We start from the raw sequence: 23747 nt of genomic DNA, 5'->3' as shown, positions 1-23747 counted from the left end.
AACAAAGACCCCGCCTCGCTGTGACACCTCCAGCAAACTGGAGGCGGTGACGACCTGGATTGGCTAGGACCTCTGTGTCACGCAGCTCCGCCCCTCGGCCTATCTCACCCCACCCGGCCCGGGCGAGGAGAGAGGATTCCGGGCTTCAATTGGCTGGCCTAGGCGGGGACGGATGACGCAAGGGGAGGCGGGGCCTGGCCGAAGCTTGATTGGCCGGAGTGCGCAGGGCGCGGATCGTGGTCCTGGCTGTAAACTGCTGTGGTCGGCGGTGCTGATTATCTCTGCTGTGCGCTGTGCAGGATGCGGAAGGTGGCTTTGATCACCGGGGCGAGCAGGTGAGGCCTGCTACGGAACCTCGGAGGCTGAGTTCCGGGGTGCGGGGAAACGCGGGTCGGTGACCCTGGACTCACATCGGTGGGGATTCCACAGAGACCTTGCCCTGGGCCTCCAAAGAGGCGTGCTCATGCTTGTCTCTCTGGGTGCTCGCTATCCAGGCGCTTTGAATTAAACATGACAGTGGAAAGAAAAACTAGAGCTCCAGTTACTGTTCAGCCTGGCAGTGACGCTGAGCCTGTGCTCTCAAGGGACCTGGCGGTTCCATTCAGACTCCACCATCCCCATCAGCGACCAGTCTCCAGTAGTTCCTGAAGGTGCCCACAGTTCACTTTCACCCCAAACACACGGTGTATCTTACACCCCGGTGTTTAAATGTCAGCATCCATGAACTTTAGGACAATGGGGAGATTGCATTCCTGCAGCACACTTCTCATACACTCCCCAGGAACACACCTAACGATCGCAGCCTCCTGTTAAGGCTTGTCCTAGTGCAGTCACCAGTTCCTAGATTTTTCAGGCTTGCTCAGTTGACCCTTGGCCTACTCTATTGCCTCCTAGATTTCTTATTTGTTCAGGAACAATGTACGGAGGATGAAACCGTCCAACCTTTACCCCAGCTGGTTACATTGATATTTTTTGAGGAATTAATACTGATCTAACCGTGTCCACATTAACTAAACCAGGCTAGGAGGGGTCGCTCTTGGGCATTTAGTTAGCATGCCCTTTCTTTTAGGTCAACTGGTTTTGGTGGTTCCTATGTGGAAGGTGCATATAGAAGTCAGGCCTGATCTTGTGTTTCTTTGTGCAATTGTGTATTTATACTAAAGGTCTGCTATTTTGAAGTAAGGATGATACTCCTGGCAGGTCCACCAGATTATGTGAGTTCCAGACTCTCATTGGGGTTCTGTTTACTGGCATTTTGCATGAGAATTTGCTAGTACCCAGGATGTCATTGCTACCAGCAACTGGCCCCATCTGCTGGGCACTTTCATATTGCTCTTTCTGACCTAGTGTATCTAAAGCCCCAGTGAACTACTGTGCTCCACCCTGCACCTCTGTCTTCCGCTCCATCTGATTGTATTCCTGCTTTCTGTCCACTTGAATGGAGGGCTTTTTCTTGTTGTCAGTTGCCCTGCTGATTTTGACAGGGATTTAACCTCCTGCCTTGCTACTATGCTTTCTCCTTTGCTATTTACAAAGCTCCATTCTTGGTGCTTATAAACATTCCCAGAACTGACAGTTTCTAATGTGCAAACAGGGCTACAGGACAACTGCTGGTTGAGGCTGTGCAGCTTCTCTTGTTTATATTTTTCACCCCTCTTCCCTGGAAATAATGCATTCAGTCTGGCACAAAACTCAGAATGTTACCAAATTCATTGATGTTAAACAGTCATGTGTTACCCTGTGTAATATCCCACTTGCCTTTGAGGGACCTAGTTAGCACAAAACAATGGGGGCATAATAAACAGATAATATGATCCTCTTGACAGCATTGCTGGGGATGTATTAAATCACAACACAACAGGTACCCTGAACCCTACCTCTTGTGTCATTGAACTATTTTGGGGGGGTAACTAGATGTGAGCCTAATCAAATGATTTATGGGGGGGCGGGATTCCATCTTTCACATAATTTTTAGGTGTTTTCTGTCTGCCTGAGTTTCTTATTGGAGAACCTGACACAGCCAGGTTTCTGAACAAGAGAGAAATGCCTCAATTTAAGGCCTGTCAATGAACTGCCCTGTGCCTGAATTGTCTTCTCAGTGGCATTGGGCTAGCCCTTTGCAATCGGCTGCTGGCAGAAGATGAGGAGCTTCGCCTGTGTTTGGCATGTAGGAACCTGAGCAAAGCAGGAGCTGTTCGAGATGCCCTGCTGGCCTCTCACCCCTCTGCTGAAGTCATCATTGTGCAGATGGATATCAGCAGCCTGCGGTCGGTGGTCCAGGGTGCAAAGGAAGTCAAGCAAAAGTAAGTCTCCTTTAGACAGATTCCTTTCTCGTGTGGTAGTGCAGCATAACATTTAATCAGATGAGAAAGGACAGGAAAATATGGAAAGGTAATGGGTGTCCTGTAAAATGAGTTGTGCCAAGGGCATCTACAGAATGACCTTAGAGCCCAGAAAGCTCAGAAGTACCCTTTCCAGATGACAAGCGAATCATTGTGTCTGACACCAGGTCTTTCCACCCTCAGTATTCTGTTCCGTTGGAACTCAGAAGAAATACTGATGTTGCTTTTGTCTAGATAGATATGTTGATCCTTTTATCTCTGAATACACTAATTATATTGTTTGATTGAAGCCAGAGTTGCATTCCCACATTTTTCTAAGCATTGCTTCTTCATGCCTCACAAAATAAGTTGTTACAACTAAAGTCTATAAATTAGATAATAGAATAATTAATCTGAGGTCCCAGTGGCCTCACTTGCATGATGAATGGTGGTTATAGTGGCAACAATGTCATTGCTTTAAACATTTTAATAATTTGGATCATAAGGTTGTTATATAGCATGATCAAGAAATGCTGATGCATAATCCAAAATGTCAGGCACATATATATTTTATTAGCTGTGGATCTGTCCTGGGCTACATAGAGGACACAGTGTTGTGCCTAGGATTATGGGAGATACTCTGAGCATGGATGTTGCCTGGGGTGTCATAGGAGCACGTGCTGCTTGCTTTGATCCTTCTTCCAAAAGGATGTATTTACATTAAGGCTTATGAAGTTTCAAAACTGAAAAAGCTCATTCAAGTCTCCATTTCGCAGCTTCTCCATGCTATGTATTCTGGAGTAAGCCCACTGAGAATACCTAATCCCCATAGGGCATTTACAGTTTCAGGGTATGAGAGTGATCATTAATCAGTTTATGATATGGCCATGGACACTGAGTGGTTCCCACTTGGGTCTTCTGTTTTGGTAGATACCAGGCCTTCCAGATTCCAGCACTGGTAAGTCGTCAAGTCTAATGTATATTATGTACATTTAACTTGTTAACTATGGAAGATGTGAACTGGTAAAAAGCTCAATAACGTTGTAAAGGGAGGAGGAAGGGAGAATGGTTTTAATAGAAGGTGCTTCAATGCCTGATTGATGAGCCACAGTTGGATTTTCCTATAGTGATTTAACCTGAAAGCCCACTGGAACCACCCAAAGTAAAGATACTCATTGTGGCTAGAGAAACTGTTGAGAAAGAACTATTTTAATCCTGATATCACATAGTCTGGTTCAGAAAGGAGTTTTCTGTCCTTGGACCATCTGTATTTGAGAGGTGGAGTGCAGTTTTGTGACATCTTTTCTAATAATGTCATTTTGGTATTTTGTTTGCAGGTTTCAAAGATTAGATTACTTATATCTGAATGCTGGGATCATGCCTAATCCACAGCTAAATATCAAAGCGTTTTTCTTTGGCATCTTTTCAAGGTAATTTTCATGTTCTAGACCAGTGGTTCTCAACCTGTGGGTCATGACCTATGTGGGGAGGTGATCAAACTACCCTTTCAGAAGGATCACATATCAGATATTTACATTATGATTCATAACAGTAGGAAAATTACACTTATGAAGTAGCAACAAAATAATTTTATGTTTGGGGATCATCACAATATGAGGAACTGTATTAAAGGATTGCAGCATTAGGAAGGTTGAGAACTACTGTGCTAGATTGCAAGGAAGGCATTCATTTTGCTGCCATGGTTTTTGCCTTTGGTATGTATGTTGAGTGAGAGGGTGCTGTGGAGGATGAAGTTATATAGAAAGGAGGAGTTGGTACCATAGTAGGCAAGTCAAGTACTCATCTTTGTGGAGAATACTGCATGCTGTCATGGTTTTTATAATATTCTAAGTCTCTGGAACATTCCATATCATTAGATGGTTCATGTCATTAGCTTTTGGTCTGGCTAATTGTGCTACTGGCAGAACCGTTTTTTCTGGATAAGGTGACATTCTTAGAGAGCCTTCAGCACCTAGCTGGTGTCAGCTATGCTGACCAGTAAGCCCAGGGGATGCAGAGAACCAGTGTCTTAGAGATTCTCAATACGCACCAGACTAGTGGCTTTCAAAGTTATCTAACTACAAACCAGACTTAGAAATAAGTCGTTTGTAACCCAATGCATTTATTTGTAGAGATTTTTGATGGGGCTACATATTCACTTTCTCTTTACTTTTCTTCATGGAAATGAAACATGCACAAATCCCACTACTAAGCTGACCTCATAGCAAGATGCTCTGTTAATTTGTATGATGCTCTTAGACTTCCTAGTTAAAAGACAACCTGACTAACTTTTTTTCAGTAATTAAACACACTTGGTATGGGTGAAAACTTTTTCTCATTGGAATAGCTGTGATTGCCTGATAGCTTACATGTAATATGATTGGGTAGTGGGAAGAGGAAAGCATGTTTAGTAATTGGAGGCAAAGAAGCATTTAGTAACTAATTTACTATCCACACATGTCCAAGAAATTGGCATTTTGTCATTATAGAATCAAAAGGTGTGTGTGTGTGTGTGTGTGTGTGTGTGTGTGTGTGTGTGTGTGTGTGTACACAAACACTTGTTTGTGACTAACATCTTTAGTCTTTTCAGTTAAAGTAGTTTTAAAAGTCACACTGCTGTCTTCTGCCATTTCAGAAATGTGATTCATATGTTCTCCACAGCGGAAGGACTGTTGACCCAGAATGACAAGGTCACTGCTGATGGGTTCCAGGAGGTGTTTGAAACCAATCTCTTTGGCCACTTTATCCTGGTAAAAGAAAGGCTTGGGTCATACTAATTCCATACTTATTACTGGGATCCTGAGAGCATGCAATGGAAACAGGACTGTTCTGTGAAGCTCCTTAGTTTATGGTTAACTTTCAATCTTGGAGAATTTAAATCTGTTCACTGGCCTCTGAAAATGTGGCTTACCCAGAGGAAGTGGATTTCCGGACACCCAGTCACCTTTAGAAACAACATACTTAACAACAGAAAAAACACACTAGTTCTATTCTAAGTAGTTCTACAAACTGGGCTTGACGTCAGATAGGCTGGGATAGTGAGCACACTGTTATTAGACACATACAGATTAGACTTTTCACTATGGTCTCTCCTTAAGTGGTAATGATAGAGGGTAATTTAATAATGGTACTGATACTCTTATGTTTTTGATGAATCTATTGTTTACAGAGTTAAATTGTTAGGAAAGCAAATGAGGGCTGTGGTCATGGGACAATTGTCACAAGTGTTCTAGTATGTCCTTATGTAGGCAGATATGTCATCAGAGGATTCAGAAACCACTTACCAGATAAAGTGATTCTAAAGCTGTGATTGCAATGCCTTCTACTTCAGTTAGGTTTAGGAATCTCACCATAGTTCATAAAACACAAACTTGAATTCAGGGTTCATGTGTAAAATGAACAAACAGATCCAGTACTAGTTTGATGAGCATGAAAAATAATGACCAGACACTAATGGTTGTTATAGAGAGTGGGGATTGTTTTTGTGAGCTCCAAGTTCAGTGAGGTATTACTATTTAGGAGTGAGTAGCTGACTTGGTTTCATATATGGGTTTTTCTCCGATTGTGTTCACTTACTTGTCTATTGCAGCACGGGGCACATCTGGAAGCCTTGTTGGTAGATTTTTCTTTAATGAACTAATGTTTTCCAGTAGTTGTAAAACTTTTGCAAAGATAGTACGGTGAGTTCTTGGACTTCCTATATTCAGTTTCTTCTTTTGTTGACATTTTGTATCAGTATGGTACATTTGTCAAAATAAATGATAACATACTGACATGTTATTGAGTAAAGTCTATACTAACTTAAGTTGGCATTTTTCTAAAGTCTCATTATCAGCTCTGGCATTTAATCCAGGGCACCACATTGCATTCAATAGTCAAGGCTCCTTAGGTTCTATGTTGTGGGAGTTTCACAGACTTGCCTTGTTTTTGATGACCTTGCCAGTTCATGGGCTTGTTCCCCAGGCATTTCACAAACTTTCTCTGTTAATTTCTCTGATTTTTGTCTCATGGTTAGACTGTAAATATAAAATGCCTTTCTCATCACCTCATATCAAGAATGTATATTCCAAGGCAAGGCATGCTTAGCACGTTCTTATAATTGTAGCATTGGGAGATGGAGGCAGGAATATTGGGAGTTCAAATCCAGCCTGTGCTACACAGTGCATAATATAGGGTGTAGAGCATAGTGAAGTACATAGTGAGAACCTGGCTTAGAATGATGGCCGACAATAGAATTTATGACCTTTTCATGTTAATCTTGATCACCTAGCTTGAGGTGGCTTGTCAGGCTTCCCCACTGTGAGGTCATGCTCCCTTCTCCATACTGTAGTTTTCAGAAGAAAGTTACTGTGTGTAACCCTCATACAAGGAGTTGAACTTCAAATTCTTAAAGATGTAATATCTATAGAAATTGTTTGGATTTTCAGGAAACTTTCTCTTCCATTTTTTAAAAAATTCAATTAATTTTGTATTCATGTAGACTCATGGTTATATATTTTTATATCAAAGTTTTTCATTTAAAAATGACACTTCTCAGCCAAGTGGTAGTGGTGCATGCCTTTAAACCCAGAACTCTGGAGGAAGATCTCTGTGAATTTGAGGCCAACCTGAACTACAGAGTGAGCTTCATGACAGCCTGGGTTACACAGAGAAACCCTGTCTCAAAAACAAAACAAAACATAAACCCAAAAACAAGACAAACAAAAAAGATATTTCTGTAACATATTCTATTTATTAAATATGGCATAGAATGGTGAGTAGATGTATTTATATGATTATCCCTACAATTTTTTCTTGTTTTTCATCTTTCATTTTATTATGTAAGCCAAGATGAACTGTTATCAGAAACAAAGAGCTGGTGCTTGTTGTTACTGAGATGTGAATAGCTTAGACCCTCTCTGCTAATGAAGCAAGGAGATAAATGTGTGTATATCCATACATGTATGTAGCCAGTCCAACATGAGGAAATACTGATGTCTTTAACCCTGATTCATTGCTGCCTGTAAGCCTTCTATCTTCTCCCTCTTGCGACAATAAGAAACCTGTTCATTTTTGTCATATCCTCTTTACTTCTTGAATTCAAGCATACATACACAGTAGTTTTGAATTGTTAGTATAAATCCTTCAGTGGGTTGTGATATCTTCTGTTCTGTGTCGTCTTTACTCAGATCCGGGAATTGGAACCTCTCCTCTGCCACAGTGACAACCCCTCTCAGCTCATCTGGACCTCCTCTCGAAATGCAAGGAAATCTAATTTCAGTCTTGAGGACATCCAGCATGCCAAAGGCCAGGAGCCCTACAGCTCTTCCAAATATGCCACTGACCTTCTGAATGTGGCTTTGAACAGGAATTTCAATCAGAAGGCAAGGCCTGTCTCAGAGATCCAGAAGTTAACCATCAGAGTCACTATTTCTAGGGCATGGCTGACTTCTGCCAACTGTTGTAACAAAAGCCCTAGGGGGAGAGAGAAACAGCTCCTGTCCTTTTAGCAATATGCAGTTTATTTACCATTCTGCATTCCTTAGAAGTGCGGACCTCTGCTAACAGAACTCTCCTCCTGTGATATCATCTGGTGTCTTCCCCCACTGCAGTTGGGTGGCTTTCACTATTCCAGTTTTCAAATGAGAACACTCAAGTTTGGAGAAGTGGGGTCATGTACCTAAAGGTCCCATGACTTGTGAATTGCAGAGCTTACAGTGGAGTGTAAGGCTGGCTGACTTTTTTCCTTCTAAGCCTCATGTCTTTACCCTCTGTCATGCTGATGACTTAAAGGCAACCAAATGTCGTAAACCTTCTGGAAGGTGGTGATATGACTTCGTAGCTCTGTTTTTTTTTTTTTTTTTTTGAGGTTACAGATTATATATAGGGGGAAATAAACCCTTATTGGTCATTCTGGCTCCTACTGACCACAATCATCCGGAATCACAGCTGCTGTGTATTAATTCGTTGCCCAGGTCCAAAATCTTAACAGGAATTCTTGTCTTTCCCACAGGCATTTTCTGGTTGTCATTACAGCTTGGAGTCAGTGTGTTGGTCCTATCATGTGTTTCCTTCTAACATTTTTGAGATCTTTAAAACCTGTTGTAGCTGCTTCCAAGCCCTGTCCATACTCGCTTTTTAGAAGGCAGGGTCAAGTTGGATTTATTCCATGCTTCATAAAAAGCTCTGGGATTTTATTTACATTTTAGTTGTCAAGTAAGGTGTGGGATCTAATTTTTTTTTTTTTTAAAGGAGAGTGAGTGATTAAGCTGATGCAGCTCTGACTTAAAGTCGGTTGGAATCTGTTTTCAGCCCATGGTTTTTCTTTCTTGGCATTCCTAAGAAAGAGAAAGCTTAGAAGGAATTACACTGGGGGCTTCCATTTGAAGCCTTTCTAATGATATTTTTCACATTTTTGGTTTACTTTTTCAACAAATTACTCATTGTTTTAGTTTTTGTTGTTGTTGTTTAGTTTTTTTTTGTTTGTTTGTTTGCTTGTTTTTGGTGCTGGAAATCAAACCTGGAGCTTTGCACTTGGTGCCATACCACCTGAGCAGTGACCTCAGTTCTCCAGTGATGGGTTTCTGTCTTCTCTCTGCATCTTTCTGTCTCTCCAGCATCTTTTGTATCCCAGGCTGGCCTCAAACTTGGCATATAGCTGATGATGCCACACAACCACACCTGATTTTATACATGTTAGGCAAGCACTCTGTCAACTGAGTTACAACCCCAGAGCCTGTGTTTTGAGACAGGTTATCACTATGTAAATTTGATTGGCCTTGGACTGGTTTCTAGTTTAAGTGAGCCCCAAATTCAAAATTCTGCCTCTTTCCAAGGGCTAGGATTGTGTGGCCATGTCCTACTTTTTATTTAAAGAGAAAGAGAGAGAGAGAGAGAGAGAGAGAGAGAGAGAGAGAGAGAGAGAGAGAGAGTGCAAGAGATTAAAAGTAACAAGAATGAGTTAAAATAGTCACTTTAACAAGAATATAAAATGTAGTAAAATTAATTCCAGAGCTCTAGGGCTTACTATGGTTGGCACAGGGTAATTCTTAAACTACCACAATCATTGTATCGAGGCTTCCTTTATAGAGCCGTATGTACATATATGATAGATCCTTACCCAGTGATTAGTCCTTCTCTAAGGACTTAACTGGAGATCTTGAGTTGAAGGTTTTTGTTCCTCCTGATGCTAAGAGCATCCAATTCAGCTGTGTTCCTACCTTCTTAATGCTCTTACCCCTGTAATACAGTTCCTTGTGTTGTGGTGACCCCCAACCATAAAATTATTTTTATTGCTACTTCATAACACTAATTTTTTTTTACTGTTAGTAATCATATTATAAATATTTTTGGAGTTAGAGGTTTGCCATAGGGGGTGCAATCAATAGGCTGAGAACCTCTGCTACATGGAAACAGCATATATTTTAAATTTAGCCACTGTATGTAATCAATCAGAAACTAATTGAAGGTAAAAATTAACCTCAGTAAGCCTATTATATACTTATTGGAATTGATGAATTAATCTTTAATTAAACCATCATCACAGGTGGCTTTCTTTAAACTATAACTTTTTTGAAAATAGACTTCATTTTGCTAACTTTTGCCTGCTGATCCTAGTAAGTGATTTTAGATTTAAATGGTCCTCCTAAGGACAGCTGAGAGCACAAACTTGCCATTCCCGGGTTTTCCGGCTTTTATGTTTGTCTTTTGTTAACGAGCATCCCTGAACTGAATCAATATGCATCCAGTTCAAATCCTAGTGCAACTCTCCTCTGTGTTCCCAGGGTCTGTATTCCAGTGTGATGTGCCCAGGGGTAGTATTGACCAATTTGACATATGGAATTCTGCCTCCCTTTGTGTGGACCTTACTCCTGCCAGTGATGTGGCTGGTAAGTGGTAAACACTTAACTATTTTTTTTTTTTTTTAAATTCAGAGTTACGAAATATTAAGAATGCAACTCTAAGTGACAGACTTCCATTTGACTTGACATTTTTGAGTTGCTGTAATAATAAATGCAAATTTTCTTTCTTAAATCTAAGTGAAAAAAAAAATTGTTCTTTTTGTTACTGCTCTAAATAGCCACATAATACCTACTGCTTTCTTTTTGTCAGCTTCGCTTCTTTGCAAACGCTTTCACCTTGACGCCGTATAATGGAGCAGAAGCGCTGGTACGTTACTGGTTTCACAGCCTGTAAAGTACTTTGTGGTGGGAGCTGTCAGTCCACTGATGGCAGTGAGCAGTGTCAGGGTAAATACGGCTGTACCCAATGCCTTTGCGATCTATTGACTCTTTCACAGGGGTCACATATCAGATACCCTGCATGTCAGATGCTTACACTGTGACTCATAACAGTAGCAGAATTACAGTTTTGAAATAGCAGCGAAATAATTTTATGGTTGGGGGGTCACCACAGTATGAGGAACTGTATTAAAGGAGTAACATTAGGAAGGTTGAGAACCACTGTTATACGGGACTAAGCTCTGTGGACAAGCAAGCTCCATTTGGGACTATTATGTTACACATAAGAGATATCAGAAGTTTGACATTTAGCATCTGCTGTGATGTTGGATACCATGACTATCGAAAACATACTTCTATGGAAGCAAGATGCACCAGCAGCTGCAGGAGAGGCAGTTAAGAACCCCCAGAGAGGTGGCTCCGTGGTTAAGAACTCTTGTTTTTGTAGATGACCCGGTTTTCCCCTCACTACCCATGTGCAGTTCATAATTGTCTACGACTCCAGTTTGAGGAGGTCCAACACTCTTTTCTGACCTCCACAGGCACCTGGTATGCCCATGGTGCAGATACACATGCAAGCAAAACACTCATACACAAAAAAATAAATCTAAAGCAAAATGTAAAGATTCTTCTTCCTCTCTCGATACTGGGGGAATCAAGGATCAAGGTACAAGAGGATCGAGCATATTAGGAAGATAGGCTTTCCTGGAATGATGCCTACCAGGTGGGCTGTGTGTGTTTCAGGACTTTTAGCATAGAAACTGGAGGGCTAGTACTGTGGTGACCAGGCTTGATGCTTCTTATATTTTGATCAAATTGAGTTTGGGGAAACATGAAGGGAGTGAATGCTAAGCATTAAAAAATCAAGTACCTTTTTGTCTAGACATAAATTGATTGTGAAAACAAGTGCTTTTAGACTGTATTGGTGTAGTTGCCAAGATATAAGAAGTATTAATGTGTAGTCCTTTAGGGATTTCTCATTCTGTGCATCTGTGGTATGGAAAGTCTTGTCCAGAGGATCACATATATGTTGCACATCAGTGGTGTGGGATATGTTTAGAAGGGAAAAATCCTCTGTTGCTAAGTAGCTTAGAGTTGTGTTTAAAAAAGTAATGAATCTATAAAATAGGCAAGAAAACAGGACATCTTGTCATTGGGTGGGGAATGTTGGGACCCATAGCGGCTGGAACTAGATGTAGGCTCTGAGGTACCAGGTGCTTGGATAGGATGAGCACCGTGATCCTAGTATCACAGTTTGTAAATCATTGTGAAGGGCTGGAAAAATAGCTCAGTGGTTAATAGTACTTGCTGCCCTTATTGAGGACTATGGTTCAGTTCCTAGCATCCATATGACAACTCACAACTGTCTGTAGTCCTATTTCTAAGGATTCTAATGCCTTTTTAGGCATATACATATATTCAGGAGAAACACCCATAGAATAAAAATTAATGTTAAAACAAAATCCATGGTGAACCTACTATAATTTTGTAGAATGTACATGAAGAGAAGGGCATAATCCTAAATGTAACCTACTGATGTATGGAGATGCTGGTGGGGTGAGTGATGGTAGCACATTATGTGAGCATTTAGGATCTCTTTCAATCTCTAAGTTTTGCATGCTTGGAGGTGGGAGGGATGGGGGGGAGTTTGAGCTTGAGCTAAGGCATAGGCCAAACATGAGGATGCCACAATTACAGTTACTATTCAAATCCAATTTCTCCAGTTCCTGGCTTAGAACCCTTGAGCATGTTTTGCATGCATCTGGGCTTTTATTATTTGTAAAGCAAGAATCAGAGGGAGTAGGGGCATTGCAGAGGACTCATTATATCCCAGCAGTTCATATTTTTAAAAAAGATGTTAACAACAAATACAGTCTGATGAGTAGAAAGCTTAGAAATTGGCCCATAAACATACAGAGATTTAGTATATAATAATGATCAGAGTTAGAGGGAAAGATGGGCATTTTTAGCAAGGTTGTAGCCAAAGAGGAGTTTATGATATTATATTTCCCGCCTTCCCCAAAATAATGTTCTAGATAGTTGAAGAGGTTTACATGTCAAAATTACAATATATACAAATATTTGGAAGAAAATACAGGGGATTTGTGTGAAGTTTCAGAATGTGAAGGCTTATCCAAATGTGGAAATTCTCGAAGAGTGAAAATTAATCCCAAATAAAGTACAAGGTGGAATACAAACATCTGTCTTAGATGAAGGTGGGTATTTTCTTAGTAAATCAAGAATCCTAGCAAAGGGAAGACAGATGAAAGACAGACACAACAATTGTGAACATTTCAGTCATGTGAAAAGATGCTTCATCACACTGATGCTGATTGAAGCACAAAGTAGATCTGTAATTCAGAGCTCAGCTCAGATTAACAAAGCTTAGGACATTTGACCTGGGGCTATGGTGGCTGATAGGAAATGAGAACACGCCTGCATCCCAGAGCTTCTGCGGAGTATTCAGGATTAGTCAAGTATCAAAGGCACATACCCTTCACCCAGAACTTTCAGTTTTGGCGTTGCTTTTATAGATGTACTCATCATCCATCATAGTTTAGATTGTAATAATAAAGACTGCAGTCTACTGCACATGTCTTTTAATTAAAAGCCAAACATAGACATTACAGCTCATGCCCAAGATAGAGTCCTGTAATTCCAAAAGCAAATGGAAGAGTTTTGTATATACAGATTTGAAAATTTGCAGGTATGACGTTCAAGGGAAAATGTCTGTGTGTTATGTTTCCATTTAAGAGAGAAGGATATGTGTTTCTAAATGAAGAGAGATATTTCTTGGCATGACCACACATACTAGGAGAGAGGGTTACTCCCAGAGATGTTAGCTAAGTGGCTGTGAAATAGGAAAAGGAAAAAGACTTCCTTTCTGTGCTATGCTCATCGACTGGACATGTGCATCTCACATGCTCAGTAAAATATCCCAGCAACCTGTGCTGTGCTGTGTGTGCTAACAATGATACTAAATACACCAGTGTGAGAGACATGAATTTACATGGGAATTAAGGAGAAGATGGGTGAATGAGGATTGTTTTGTGGATTTCTTTTGTTTTGTTTTTATTTAGATTAGCTCTCAAAGTCTACTGTGAAGCAGGCTGCCTTAAATTCTCCCTTCAAAATATGATGGCAGTTTCCAAACACATTTAGATTAGCTTTTTGAGAGGAATCTTGCAATTTCACAGATTGCCCTGTAAAGCACTGATGGCAAATGCCACTTGCTTGGGGCAGGAACAATGTCACTGACATGCTTTTCCTTTCCAGGTGTGGCTTTTCCGCCAGAAACCCGAGTCTCTCAATCCTCTGACCAAATACCTGAGCTCCACCACAGGCTTTGGGACGAATTATGTCAAGGACCAAAAGGTAAGTCTGTTTGTATTGTCACGTGGAAGATGCTGCCAGTCTGACGCACTGGGCCCATGATGCTGACAAATCAGCACACAGCTTGTGTGTGCCCAAGTCTTCACTGGCATTGTCATGGCTCGTGTCATTGTTTTCCGCTTCCTCAAGTCTCAGAGATTTGGGCGGCATCTTCCTGTTAAGCATCTCTTATGTGTATTCCTGTTGATGTCTGCTCAATCCTCTGTGCCTCTTCGGATCGGGCCCTATGCTCTATTGTGGGATTTCTCAGACCTATTCTCTGTAGCCCTCACTCTCAGCTGCCCCCGTCGGTGTATAAGCTCTGCGAGAGGGCGTACCTGTGTCCTTACCTCACGTGGAGACATAATAAACACATCATGAGTTGTATGCAACATAGAGCATCTTTCTGTGTGACTTTAACATCTCTTGCAATATGCACTCTGTTTGAGATTATTATCACCTTCTAACCCCCTGTTTTGAAGAAGTAGGGGGTAGAATAGGGAAAATCAAATAAGTATTTTCTCTTGTCGAGTCTAATCGTAAAAGAAATCATATATATTTACGTGGGGGGAGAGTGAGAACATTTCCTTGGGACTACAAGCACATGCTGTAGCTTTGTCACAGGCAAGGCGTATTGTAGTCTCCTGTTTTCCTCTGTTCAGCTTTACTGAGGATGCATTGGTATAAAGTACAATTGGATGGAGGCAGTTAAATGACCTCTGTCAGTTTGGCAGCAGCATGAGTTTAGTGACAGCCAATCTTCTGTGTTGCTACCCATGTCTCCTGCTAGTAAAAGCCAGCCTTTCATATTTTTTGGAAACACGAGTTGAGTGACCTTTCATGTTGTCTTTCCCTTGCTGGGTTCCCGGGAATGGCTTTGAGATGTTGAAATAGTTAAGTGGTGTAGAGGTGACATGGCTGATCATTGATCTTGGTATCTACAAATTGTTCTTTACTGCATGGATTGTTTATTTGTTGTTGTTTTGTTTTAAGACAGGGTTTCACCATGTAACTCTGGCTGTCTGGAACTCTGTCTTAGTTAGGATTTCTGTTTTGTGATGAAACACTATGACAAAAGCCACTTAAGGAGGAAAGGGCTTATTTAGGCATCTCACACTTCCACGTCATAGTCCATCATTTGAGAGCAGGAACCTGGAGTCAGGCACTGAAGCAGAGGCCATGGAGGAGTGCTGCTTATTGGCTTGCTCCCAATGGCTTGCTCACTTTGCTTTCTGAAGATAGCACCCAGGACTTTGATCTCAGGGATGGCATTGCCCACTGTGAGCGGGTTTCTCCCACATGGTCCATCAATCACAGGATTGCTCACAGGCCATTTTTTGTGGGATCATTTTCCCCAGTTGAGGTTCCTGCTTCAAAAATGATTGTAGCTTGTGTCAAGATGACATAAAATTTGCCAGCACTAACTGGTTATTTAACCCTTTAGGCCTGCAGTGGCTGGCTGCAGGGATGTGTCTGTCTCTGCCTTCTGAGTTCTGGATTGAAGATAATCACCACCATGCCCCATGCTTTGAGTTTTGTTTGTTTGTTTTAAACTCAAGTTTGACTTAACTCATAATCCTTAATGGCCACTGTTTCAATTTATAAGCTCACTTTAAGACTTTATTTAAATCATTTAAATTTGCTATATAACCCTATGGGGAGTGATTTACTTATTAAGGGGAGAAAATGTTTAATTTTACAAACCCAGATATTTCACATAATTTTCTATGAATGCATTGAAGAAAATATGTTAGCCTCTGATTCATTTGGGGGAAATCTGCTTTCCCTCTGTTAAAGGACAGGGGAACCAGTGATAGACCTTGGTGGAGGGGAGTCATTGTCTTCAGTTGTGTGGCCGTTGCTGAGTGCTCATTGCTGCTGTGGACGGCTTCACCCATGTACATGTGGACCACCCAGGTTAAACCCAACATGTCACAACACAAAGACAAAACGATGTAAAAGCAGGAAGAGAGAGGAGTGGAGGTGGAGTGTGGATGAGTGTAGTAAGGATGCACATAGGTGACATTGGACAAGAGTGATCTGTAACATTTCCAATTTCAAAATGAAGAGCAGGATTAAGTGAGAATAATTGTTATGTCCAAAATGTTAATATGTTTCCTTAATCCGTAGTTTTAAGAAGACCCTATTTTGCTGACTTGCAAAAAAGAGAGCCTGGTTGTAGGAGCTTAGAGATGATTCTTATCATCAGTTAAAGTAAGATTTTTCTACAGGAAGAACAAGAATGCAAAACAGTAGTGACTTAAGACAGAATCTCTCATTTCTTGCCACAGAAGCCCTTTGGAAGGGGATGAACATTGATAGGAAATCAGACTCTAGATCTCCTTTCTCCCTCTTTTCCTTTAGCAGTTGGTTGGGTACTAGGAGACAGAGTAGGAAAAAACACTCGCATTTCATATCTTTGCAAGCAGCGGGAGGTTTGGTGAGTGCCGAGTTTATGTGAATATTAATGTCCTCAGTATTTCCCAGCAGTCATTGAATGGCCCCCTCTGCCCTTCCTAGCTTCCAGTTCTCTTACACACATGAACCCCCTCTCTTTACTCTCGTGCAGTTTGCTTTGTTTTTCTTTTGCAGTCATCTCTATTTGTGTTTATTTTCCAGATGGACATAGATGAAGACACCGCTGAGAAATTTTATCAAACCTTACTGGACCTGGAAAAGCGTGTCAGGGTCACCATTGGAAAGTCAGATCTCCCGAGCTGACGGTGACAGTCTCCATAGCATCCAGTACCTGCTGGACATTCCAGAATACGTGGCTGTCCATCATGCTGGATGATGCACATCTGTAGTAAACCATAAACCAGGATAATCTCTGCTCCTACCTTTCAGAACTATCTCCAAGACTCTGTGTGTGTGCACATGTGTAGACATGTACACATGTGTGAGAAAGGATTGGCAACATAGAGGTACCAAGTAAATACCCTCCAGTAGTGTCCTTTCAGATTGCTATAGGCTTCCTGCAGAGTATCTGCATACAGCATTCTGCCACCTGGAGCCCAGTAGATGAGACTTGAATGACCGGGTCACAGGTACAGCCTGAACCTCCTTTTAGTTCCAGCAAGGAGGGGCAATGCTACTGAGTAGTAGTGCTAGCTTTTTTTCTCTATGATCATTTTCCTACTCTCTGTGGTCTTCTTCATATGCTTCTCTGGATAATCTTAACGATCGTCCATCCCAGTGGTCCCCACGTGACTGCCCACACAGCCAATCTCAGGAGCAAAGTGTGAATGTGTTTGGGCTATGTACATTATTTATTCTCTTTAAAAGCATTTTGTTTTTATCAGGTAGCAGAGCCAACAATGAGCCTGGTCTTTAGTCAACATCTGCAGATGTATTCGTAACAACAGTTTATCTTCATGATTATATTTTACTAGAATTAAAACTATAGCAAAAGTTATTTATTGATGTTTCAATAAATTGTGAAAAAGCAAAACAAAACAAAACAAAAAAAAAAAAAACCACAACAAAAACAAAAAAAACAAACCCCAAAACAAACTCAAAAACCTAAGAAGCTGCTACTAGGCCATGTCTGCATGTCTGGCATCTGGTGCACAATGGAAGCAGAAGGAAATAGTTATGTTTGAGGCATCAGTTTATATGATAAATTTTTCAAACTTTTTCTCTATAAAACTAAAAGAGCCACACCTGAGCATCCTTTGGTATGAATCAGAATGCTAAAGGTGGCTAGATATTTTTTATCATAAATAAAGCCATCCTAATCACTTGGGATATAATAAAGTCAGTAAATTTTTTAATAGAAGTTAAGAAAAATACATAAATATGATTTCCCTACAGCTTGTGCTATGAAATTTTTCTGATTAGAGCTTTTCTAATTTTGTTGACCAAGATCTTCTTGTAAAGATACAGATGAAAATGGGTGCATGCCCTCCCCGCATCTTTTCGAAAGGAGGGTGGAGCTTAGCATGGGGTTGTTCTTTGTTCGTTCTTCATCCATTCAGAACTCCCATTTGGAAAAGGCTCCTTCTCCATGGTGAGCTCACATTTATTGTGTAAAGTGAACCCTCTTTGCTCTATTGCTCATGGGTTTGCAGTGAGGAGGGGACTGACGATCTGTGTGTACTATGAACACCATCATTTTATAGAGATCAGTAAGGAAGAGTGCCAGGGTCCAGACACTGCACACACGGTACCATCTAGCCACCGCCCATCTATTCCTCACAGCATTTCCAGGAGACAGTGTGGAGCACTGCAGGATGGAAAGGGGAAGATTATGGGCCCTCGGGCTGGGTAGTCATAGTCGAAACTGTCCTTGAGAGAGAAGAATAGCTTGGGTTTTGATTATTTGTGAGTTTGGAAAAACATGTCCTCTTCCAGTGTTGCCAACTTATGAACATTAAGGTATTCATAGAATTTCTTCTTACTGGCTGCATTAGTAATCCTCTCTCTTTTATTCTTGATACTGATATCTTTCCATAGTCAGTAGTTCAGGGAGTTTTCCAATTTGCTGGTGTTTTCAGAGACCCATGTTTCTGCCTGACTGATCTTTTTTTTTTTTTAATCCCTAGTTGCTTATATGTTTTCCATAGACATTTAACTCTGCTTGTTTTAATTATCTTCTTTTTGCTCTCATTGGGTTAAAATAAGCCATCCTACCCCTCCCCCCCAGTTTCTTATTACTTATTTAGAAAGTTTTCTTCATGGCGAGCCTGGTTTAACTGCACCCCATGTTTGCTGACATACTGCCTTGCTTTTATTTTCTTCTTTTTAACCCTAGATTTTTTTATTAATTTTTGTTGAGGTAAATTATTAAAAGTGTTATTTAGTGTTCATATTTTTAGAGATTTAAAAGGTTGGTATTTGGCAGGGGAGATAGTTTGGTGGTGGAGAGTACTGGCTACTCTTCCTGAGGACCCATGTTCAATTCCCTATACCACGTGGTGGCTCACAAACATATGTAACTTCAATTTGAGGGGATCCAACGCCCTTCTTCTGGCTTCCGTGTATACCAGACATGCATATGACACATAGGCAGACAGAACACCTATACTCATAAAAATAAATAGTTCTTTTAAAAGTAGTTTGTTGGAATTTTCTAGTTTCATGGTGTAGTCCGAATACACTCAATCCTATTTCTATATTCAATTTTTTGGGTTTTATTTATGGTCCAGGATATTTTCTACCTGTAGTATTCTGTGGATTTTTTTTCACACCTTGCTTGCTGGTATTTCCTCTTTAGAACACTGGAGATTGTTCTCTTTGCACTTTGTACAGAGTGCATGGTTGCTTTTCTGGCAGGTGTCAAATGAGAGGACCATGCTGATCTATTGAAAACAACATTTCTCATCTTCCCATCAGCTTTTATTTCTGTTATAATTTCACTCTTCTATTTCTTTCCTGTGTTCAGTTAGTTTTTCTTATTCTATTTTTGTTTTAGTTTCAAAATTTTGATTCATTTATTATTTATTTTTATTACTTATTTATTTTGCATGCTTGGGTGTATTGACTTAGACTATGGTGCCCATCTTCTCCCTCGCTTGAGGTTGATTCCCTGGGCAGGAATGCTGCATATAGTTGTCAACTGGACTTTTTTTTTTTTTTTTTTTTTTTTCATTTTCTTTCAGTGAATATCATATCCCTCAGGTTTTATCATCCTTTGGAAAACAAAACAAAACAGAGTATTTATTTGAGGGCCAGAGAGATGGCTCAGCTTAAGAGCTTTGACTCTTCCAAAGGACCTGGGTTCAAGTCCCAGCACCCACATGGTGGATCACCATTTCTGTAACTCAAGTTCCATGGGACCTGGTGTTCTCTTCTAGCCTCTTGGACATAAGACACACAAGTAGTGCACAGACATACATGTAGGACAGACATTCATATACATAAAGATAAATCTTTAAAAAGGAATCCCAAATTTAAAAAAAAAAAAAACCAAAACATTAATTTGGGGGAAAAAGAATAAAGTTGTGATAGAACTAAAATCTGTGCACATCACCAAATCCTTGTTACCCTGAAAGACTCCTGATAGACATTTAGAAGCAGGCTGCTGCTCAGGTTCCTCTTCCTGCTTCTCTCCAGGCTAACCTGGAGTGCACCCTCCCATCCTACCTAGAGGATGCTAAGCACATTTGAAGTCTCCAGTCTGAGAGACATATACCAGGGTTGGACTACTTTTATTTTCCTTGTATTGATAGAGGGTGCTTTAAAAATTACCTATTTGCATCAAGCTATGTGTTTATAAATCTTACCATTCTTGTTTGATTTTTAACCTTTGATTGTAAGAGATGTTATCTATTTAATAAAGAATGAAACTCTTGTCTACAAATCATTTATTTATCTAATTTGTACTTGTTTCTCTTATTGTCTTTTGACATACCAAAGGGTCAGCTCCAAGACCTGTTATTATCCATAGTTGTATTTCTAGCTTTCAATCAATGGCTGACATTTACTAGGCTCTTGATAAATACATGAACAGTTGATTGAACAAGTGTTTGCTTGAGTAAAAGTATGCTATTTTGGTTTTTAGACTTAGTTGTTTTTTATTATGCCAAAATTAAATACACACACACACACACACACACACACACACACACACACACATATATATATATATATATATATAATCTTGATTTGGAATAATATTTGTAATACCTAGCTAGAGTTTACTGAGGCTCTTTTATTGTCTAAATTTTAGAACATTATGTTATACTAATAAATATGCATGTTTCTCATTATTGTCTGTACTTGCAAGTTTGCAAGTTAATGCTTGAAGAACAACTTGACAGTGTTTATCACAAGTTAAAATGCATGTGCCTTTAGCAATTCAGCATCTCTAAATTTACCCTCAAGATATAACTCAAATATATACAAAGTGTCAGGGTTACTGTTGCCTATTGGAAACTCTTAGAGCTAAATATTCTTCAAAAATTAAGATTGCTTGTACTTTGGAAGGATAAGTTGGTGCAGACAATACAATATGTTTTGTAACAGCCCTAGAGGGAGTTAGGATAACAACCTATAACGAAAGCCAGTTGTATGTCAGCGAAAAAAGATGCATGAATTCACATTAAAGTAGTATAGAAACTATAAATAGCCTCACACCAGCTCAGCTAGAGTTTAGCTGCCAATAGAGTGTGCCAAACATGTGAAGGATGTCGCATGCTTTAAGCTGTTTGTCCTTTGGAATTGCAGGTGAGGGATTTTAGACCCATAACAGCACTGTTCACTGCGGAATCTTTGTCCAGTTACAGCAGGAGAATACAAAGAACTTAAGCATGTTTATCCAGTCTTCAGGGTGCTGGACAAAGAATGAGGTCATTTGCAAAATATACACTAAAAATAATAGTATAAATAATCTTTGAAAAGGGGATGAGGTGGGTCTGCATGGATTGTGGGTTAAATGAATAAAACCAGATGCTGTAGAAGGCAGGGAAGTCTTTGTGTGCCCACAGATAAGCACTAGGGGAAGCTGGAATGTTAAGCACATAGGGTTGTTCCCCCAAAGGGAGAGATGCATAACCTGTTAACCCCCCCCCAGAAGACTGGGAGTTAGCCTGGTGACTATGGTGGAGACCACACTGGATCTCCCCCAGACTTTTATCACTAGCTTGTTTTTCTCAGTTAATCTACAGAACCTGTCTACAGAAAGGGTCACATGTACTTCACAAAGATTTTTGATGTAGTGACATCGAATTTTTATTTATCTTGCCTTTTAAATCATGATTCATATTTGCTTTATTGTGCACACGGGATTGAGTGAATTATGACCAGGAATGTTTTCACCAAATTGTGCTGTGTTTAAATATGCTTAAAATAAACTTCTCAGGGTCAGAAAAACAACAGAGGCAAGGGAAGACTGTTTTCATTGTTAACTGCTCAGTGTAAGGGAAAAAGAAAAAAAAAAAAAAAGCAAAAAAGGATGATAGGGAACATGAAGAGTTATTCATGACAGTTTCCAGATTTTGATATTCAAAGTCAAGGGGAGATCATTTAGTTTAGCCCACCAAAACAGAAAGAGAGAGACCGACCACTCAAAAACAGAGGCACTCCCGATACTGGACGTGCAAGTGCTAGTGAGACTTGTGGACTAGTCGGAGATGGGTGGCAGGTTCCTGGGCTGTATCTTAGCTACCAGAGGTAACCCTTACGCTTTGGCCTCTGGGTCAGCCATCTGAGGGTGTCTGTAAGATTAGGATGCAGGCTACAGGTCAATTGGGCCTGAGTGAGTTACTACCCATGGGATGGCTGAGCTGTGGGTAAGGGGTTGGGGTCAGTTGCTGGAGGGTTCTTACTTGGGAAACTCCTCCGTGTGTTCTCTCCTGGGTTGTTTGTTTTCGTGTGCAACATGCTGACGATGTTCACTGGGATGACTAGGGGAAGAGTGGAGGAGGGGGATTCCTTCCCCACTGTGCCCACCCTGTGGACAACTTGGAATTCTACGGTTCTACGGCTATCTCTCTAGATTCAAGTCCTAGTAACGATTTGGCAATGGTGACTGACCATGTACTTTCCTAGTAGGTGAGGGGTGAAAATCCTTTTATGGTCCCAGGTCCTATTCTGCTGTCAAATAGAGCTCATTTGGAGAAGTTCACCTTGTGTTCGGCAATTTTATCCTCTGTTTTCTTTGGCTGTAGAAGTCTAGGCTTTCCCTTCAGCTGCCTGGAGATGCTCCTTCAACCACTGGGACTCTCTCTTACTACAGTTACACCACTGAGATTCTGGGTGAGTTGATCCAACCCCAGGTCTCTTAGGGTCCCTTCCGTAAAGAGCCTATAAGGTGAGCAGGCTACATGTTACACACAGCACTAGCCTTACACCCAACTCTATAAAAACTACAAACCCCATTTCCCTACAGCAATCATTTAAAGCAAACATCAGGCCCCCCCTTGTTGCAATTACAAAAACCATGTGGGTCGTGGGGGGGACCACTTTGCAGTAATGGAGAGATGAGAGTAGGCAGTGAAGGGGGAGGGAAGGAAGAAAACCTGGGATTTCAGCAAGGCTGGCATATTTGACTTCCTGTTGTCCCCGTGCCCACCAGGGGGCATGTGGCTAACGGGAAATCAGGCATTTTACTCCATTTGGGGGAAGGCGTGGCTAAGCCCATTTTCTGTCAAAAAGTAGCAACTGAGGCATTCTATCTTGTCAATGTGTAACGTCTACAATCTTGTGTTGGCCACAGGAACTCTCTTCTTTGCTCCTATGCCCATTTGGAAAGTCTTCATTTCTTTTTCCTTCTGAGACCGTGCCTTTGGTACCCAGTGTTCACACCAGGCTCTGTCTAATGACTATTTGGAGACACAATCTATTCCAAGCACAGATCTCATAGCCAGGCTTGCTCCATGTCCTGACCTTTTGCTCCTCAGGTGGAATTCCTCATCCCAACCAGGCTCAAGGTTCAGGGTTTTAGCCTACCCAAACCTACATCAGGGGATCCTTCCCCTGACACAGATTTATCTTAGCCAGAGTCTCATCCTCAGCAGCCCGGGGAGGTGGTCCCTCCTGTGTGTGTATTCAGCCTACTATGTGACGAGGCCTAATCCTTATAGTGATGAGTGTGCTGGACAGTTTTATGTCACCTTGACACAAGCTAAAGTCACTTGAAAGGAGGGAACTATATTATCAGGTGTGGACATCCTGTAGGGCATTTTCCTAATTAGTGGTTGATGGTAAAGGGCCTAGCCCATTATGGGTGGTACCATCCCAGGGCTGGTGGTCCTGGGTTCTATAAGAAAGCAGGCTAAGCAAGCCATGAAGAACAAGCTGGTAAATGACATCCCTCCATGGCCTCTGCTTCAGGGCCTGCCTCCAGGTCCGTGCCTTACTTGCATTCCTGTCCTGACTTTCCTGTGCTGTTATG

At 40.9% G+C, this 23747-nt stretch overlaps 1 protein-coding gene across 1 annotated transcript; it reads left to right on the top strand.

Annotated features, from left to right (window-relative positions):
* Positions 1 to 290: 290 nt before the first annotated feature.
* Positions 291 to 17059, top strand: Hsd17b7 (hydroxysteroid 17-beta dehydrogenase 7). The gene is made up of 9 exons (XM_051186208.1): positions 291 to 335; positions 2100 to 2303; positions 3659 to 3751; positions 4957 to 5071; positions 7490 to 7684; positions 10085 to 10189; positions 10413 to 10469; positions 13817 to 13915; positions 16532 to 17059. Exons 1-9 carry the CDS (start codon positions 301 to 303, stop codon positions 16631 to 16633), a joined length of 1005 nt encoding a protein of 334 aa, XP_051042165.1. The 5' UTR covers positions 291 to 300; the 3' UTR covers positions 16634 to 17059.
* The last annotated feature ends 6688 nt before the right edge of the window (positions 17060 to 23747 follow it).

The sequence above is a fragment of the Phodopus roborovskii genome, unplaced genomic scaffold (genome assembly GCF_943737965.1).
Source record: "Phodopus roborovskii unplaced genomic scaffold, PHOROB, whole genome shotgun sequence".
NCBI classification, from domain to species: domain Eukaryota; kingdom Metazoa; phylum Chordata; class Mammalia; order Rodentia; family Cricetidae; genus Phodopus; species Phodopus roborovskii.
This window is presented reverse-complemented; position numbering and strand designations above follow the sequence as displayed.

Coding starts and splice junctions, on each gene's coding strand:
- Hsd17b7 (XM_051186208.1), top strand. CDS start 301: ATGCGGAAGGTGGCTTTGATCACCGGGGCGAGCAG. Junction 3,752..4,956: donor TTCTTTGGCATCTTTTCAAG/GTAATTTTCATG, acceptor CTGCCATTTCAG/AAATGTGATTCATATGTTCT. Junction 5,072..7,489: donor TCTTTGGCCACTTTATCCTG/GTAAAAGAAAGG, acceptor GTCTTTACTCAG/ATCCGGGAATTGGAACCTCT.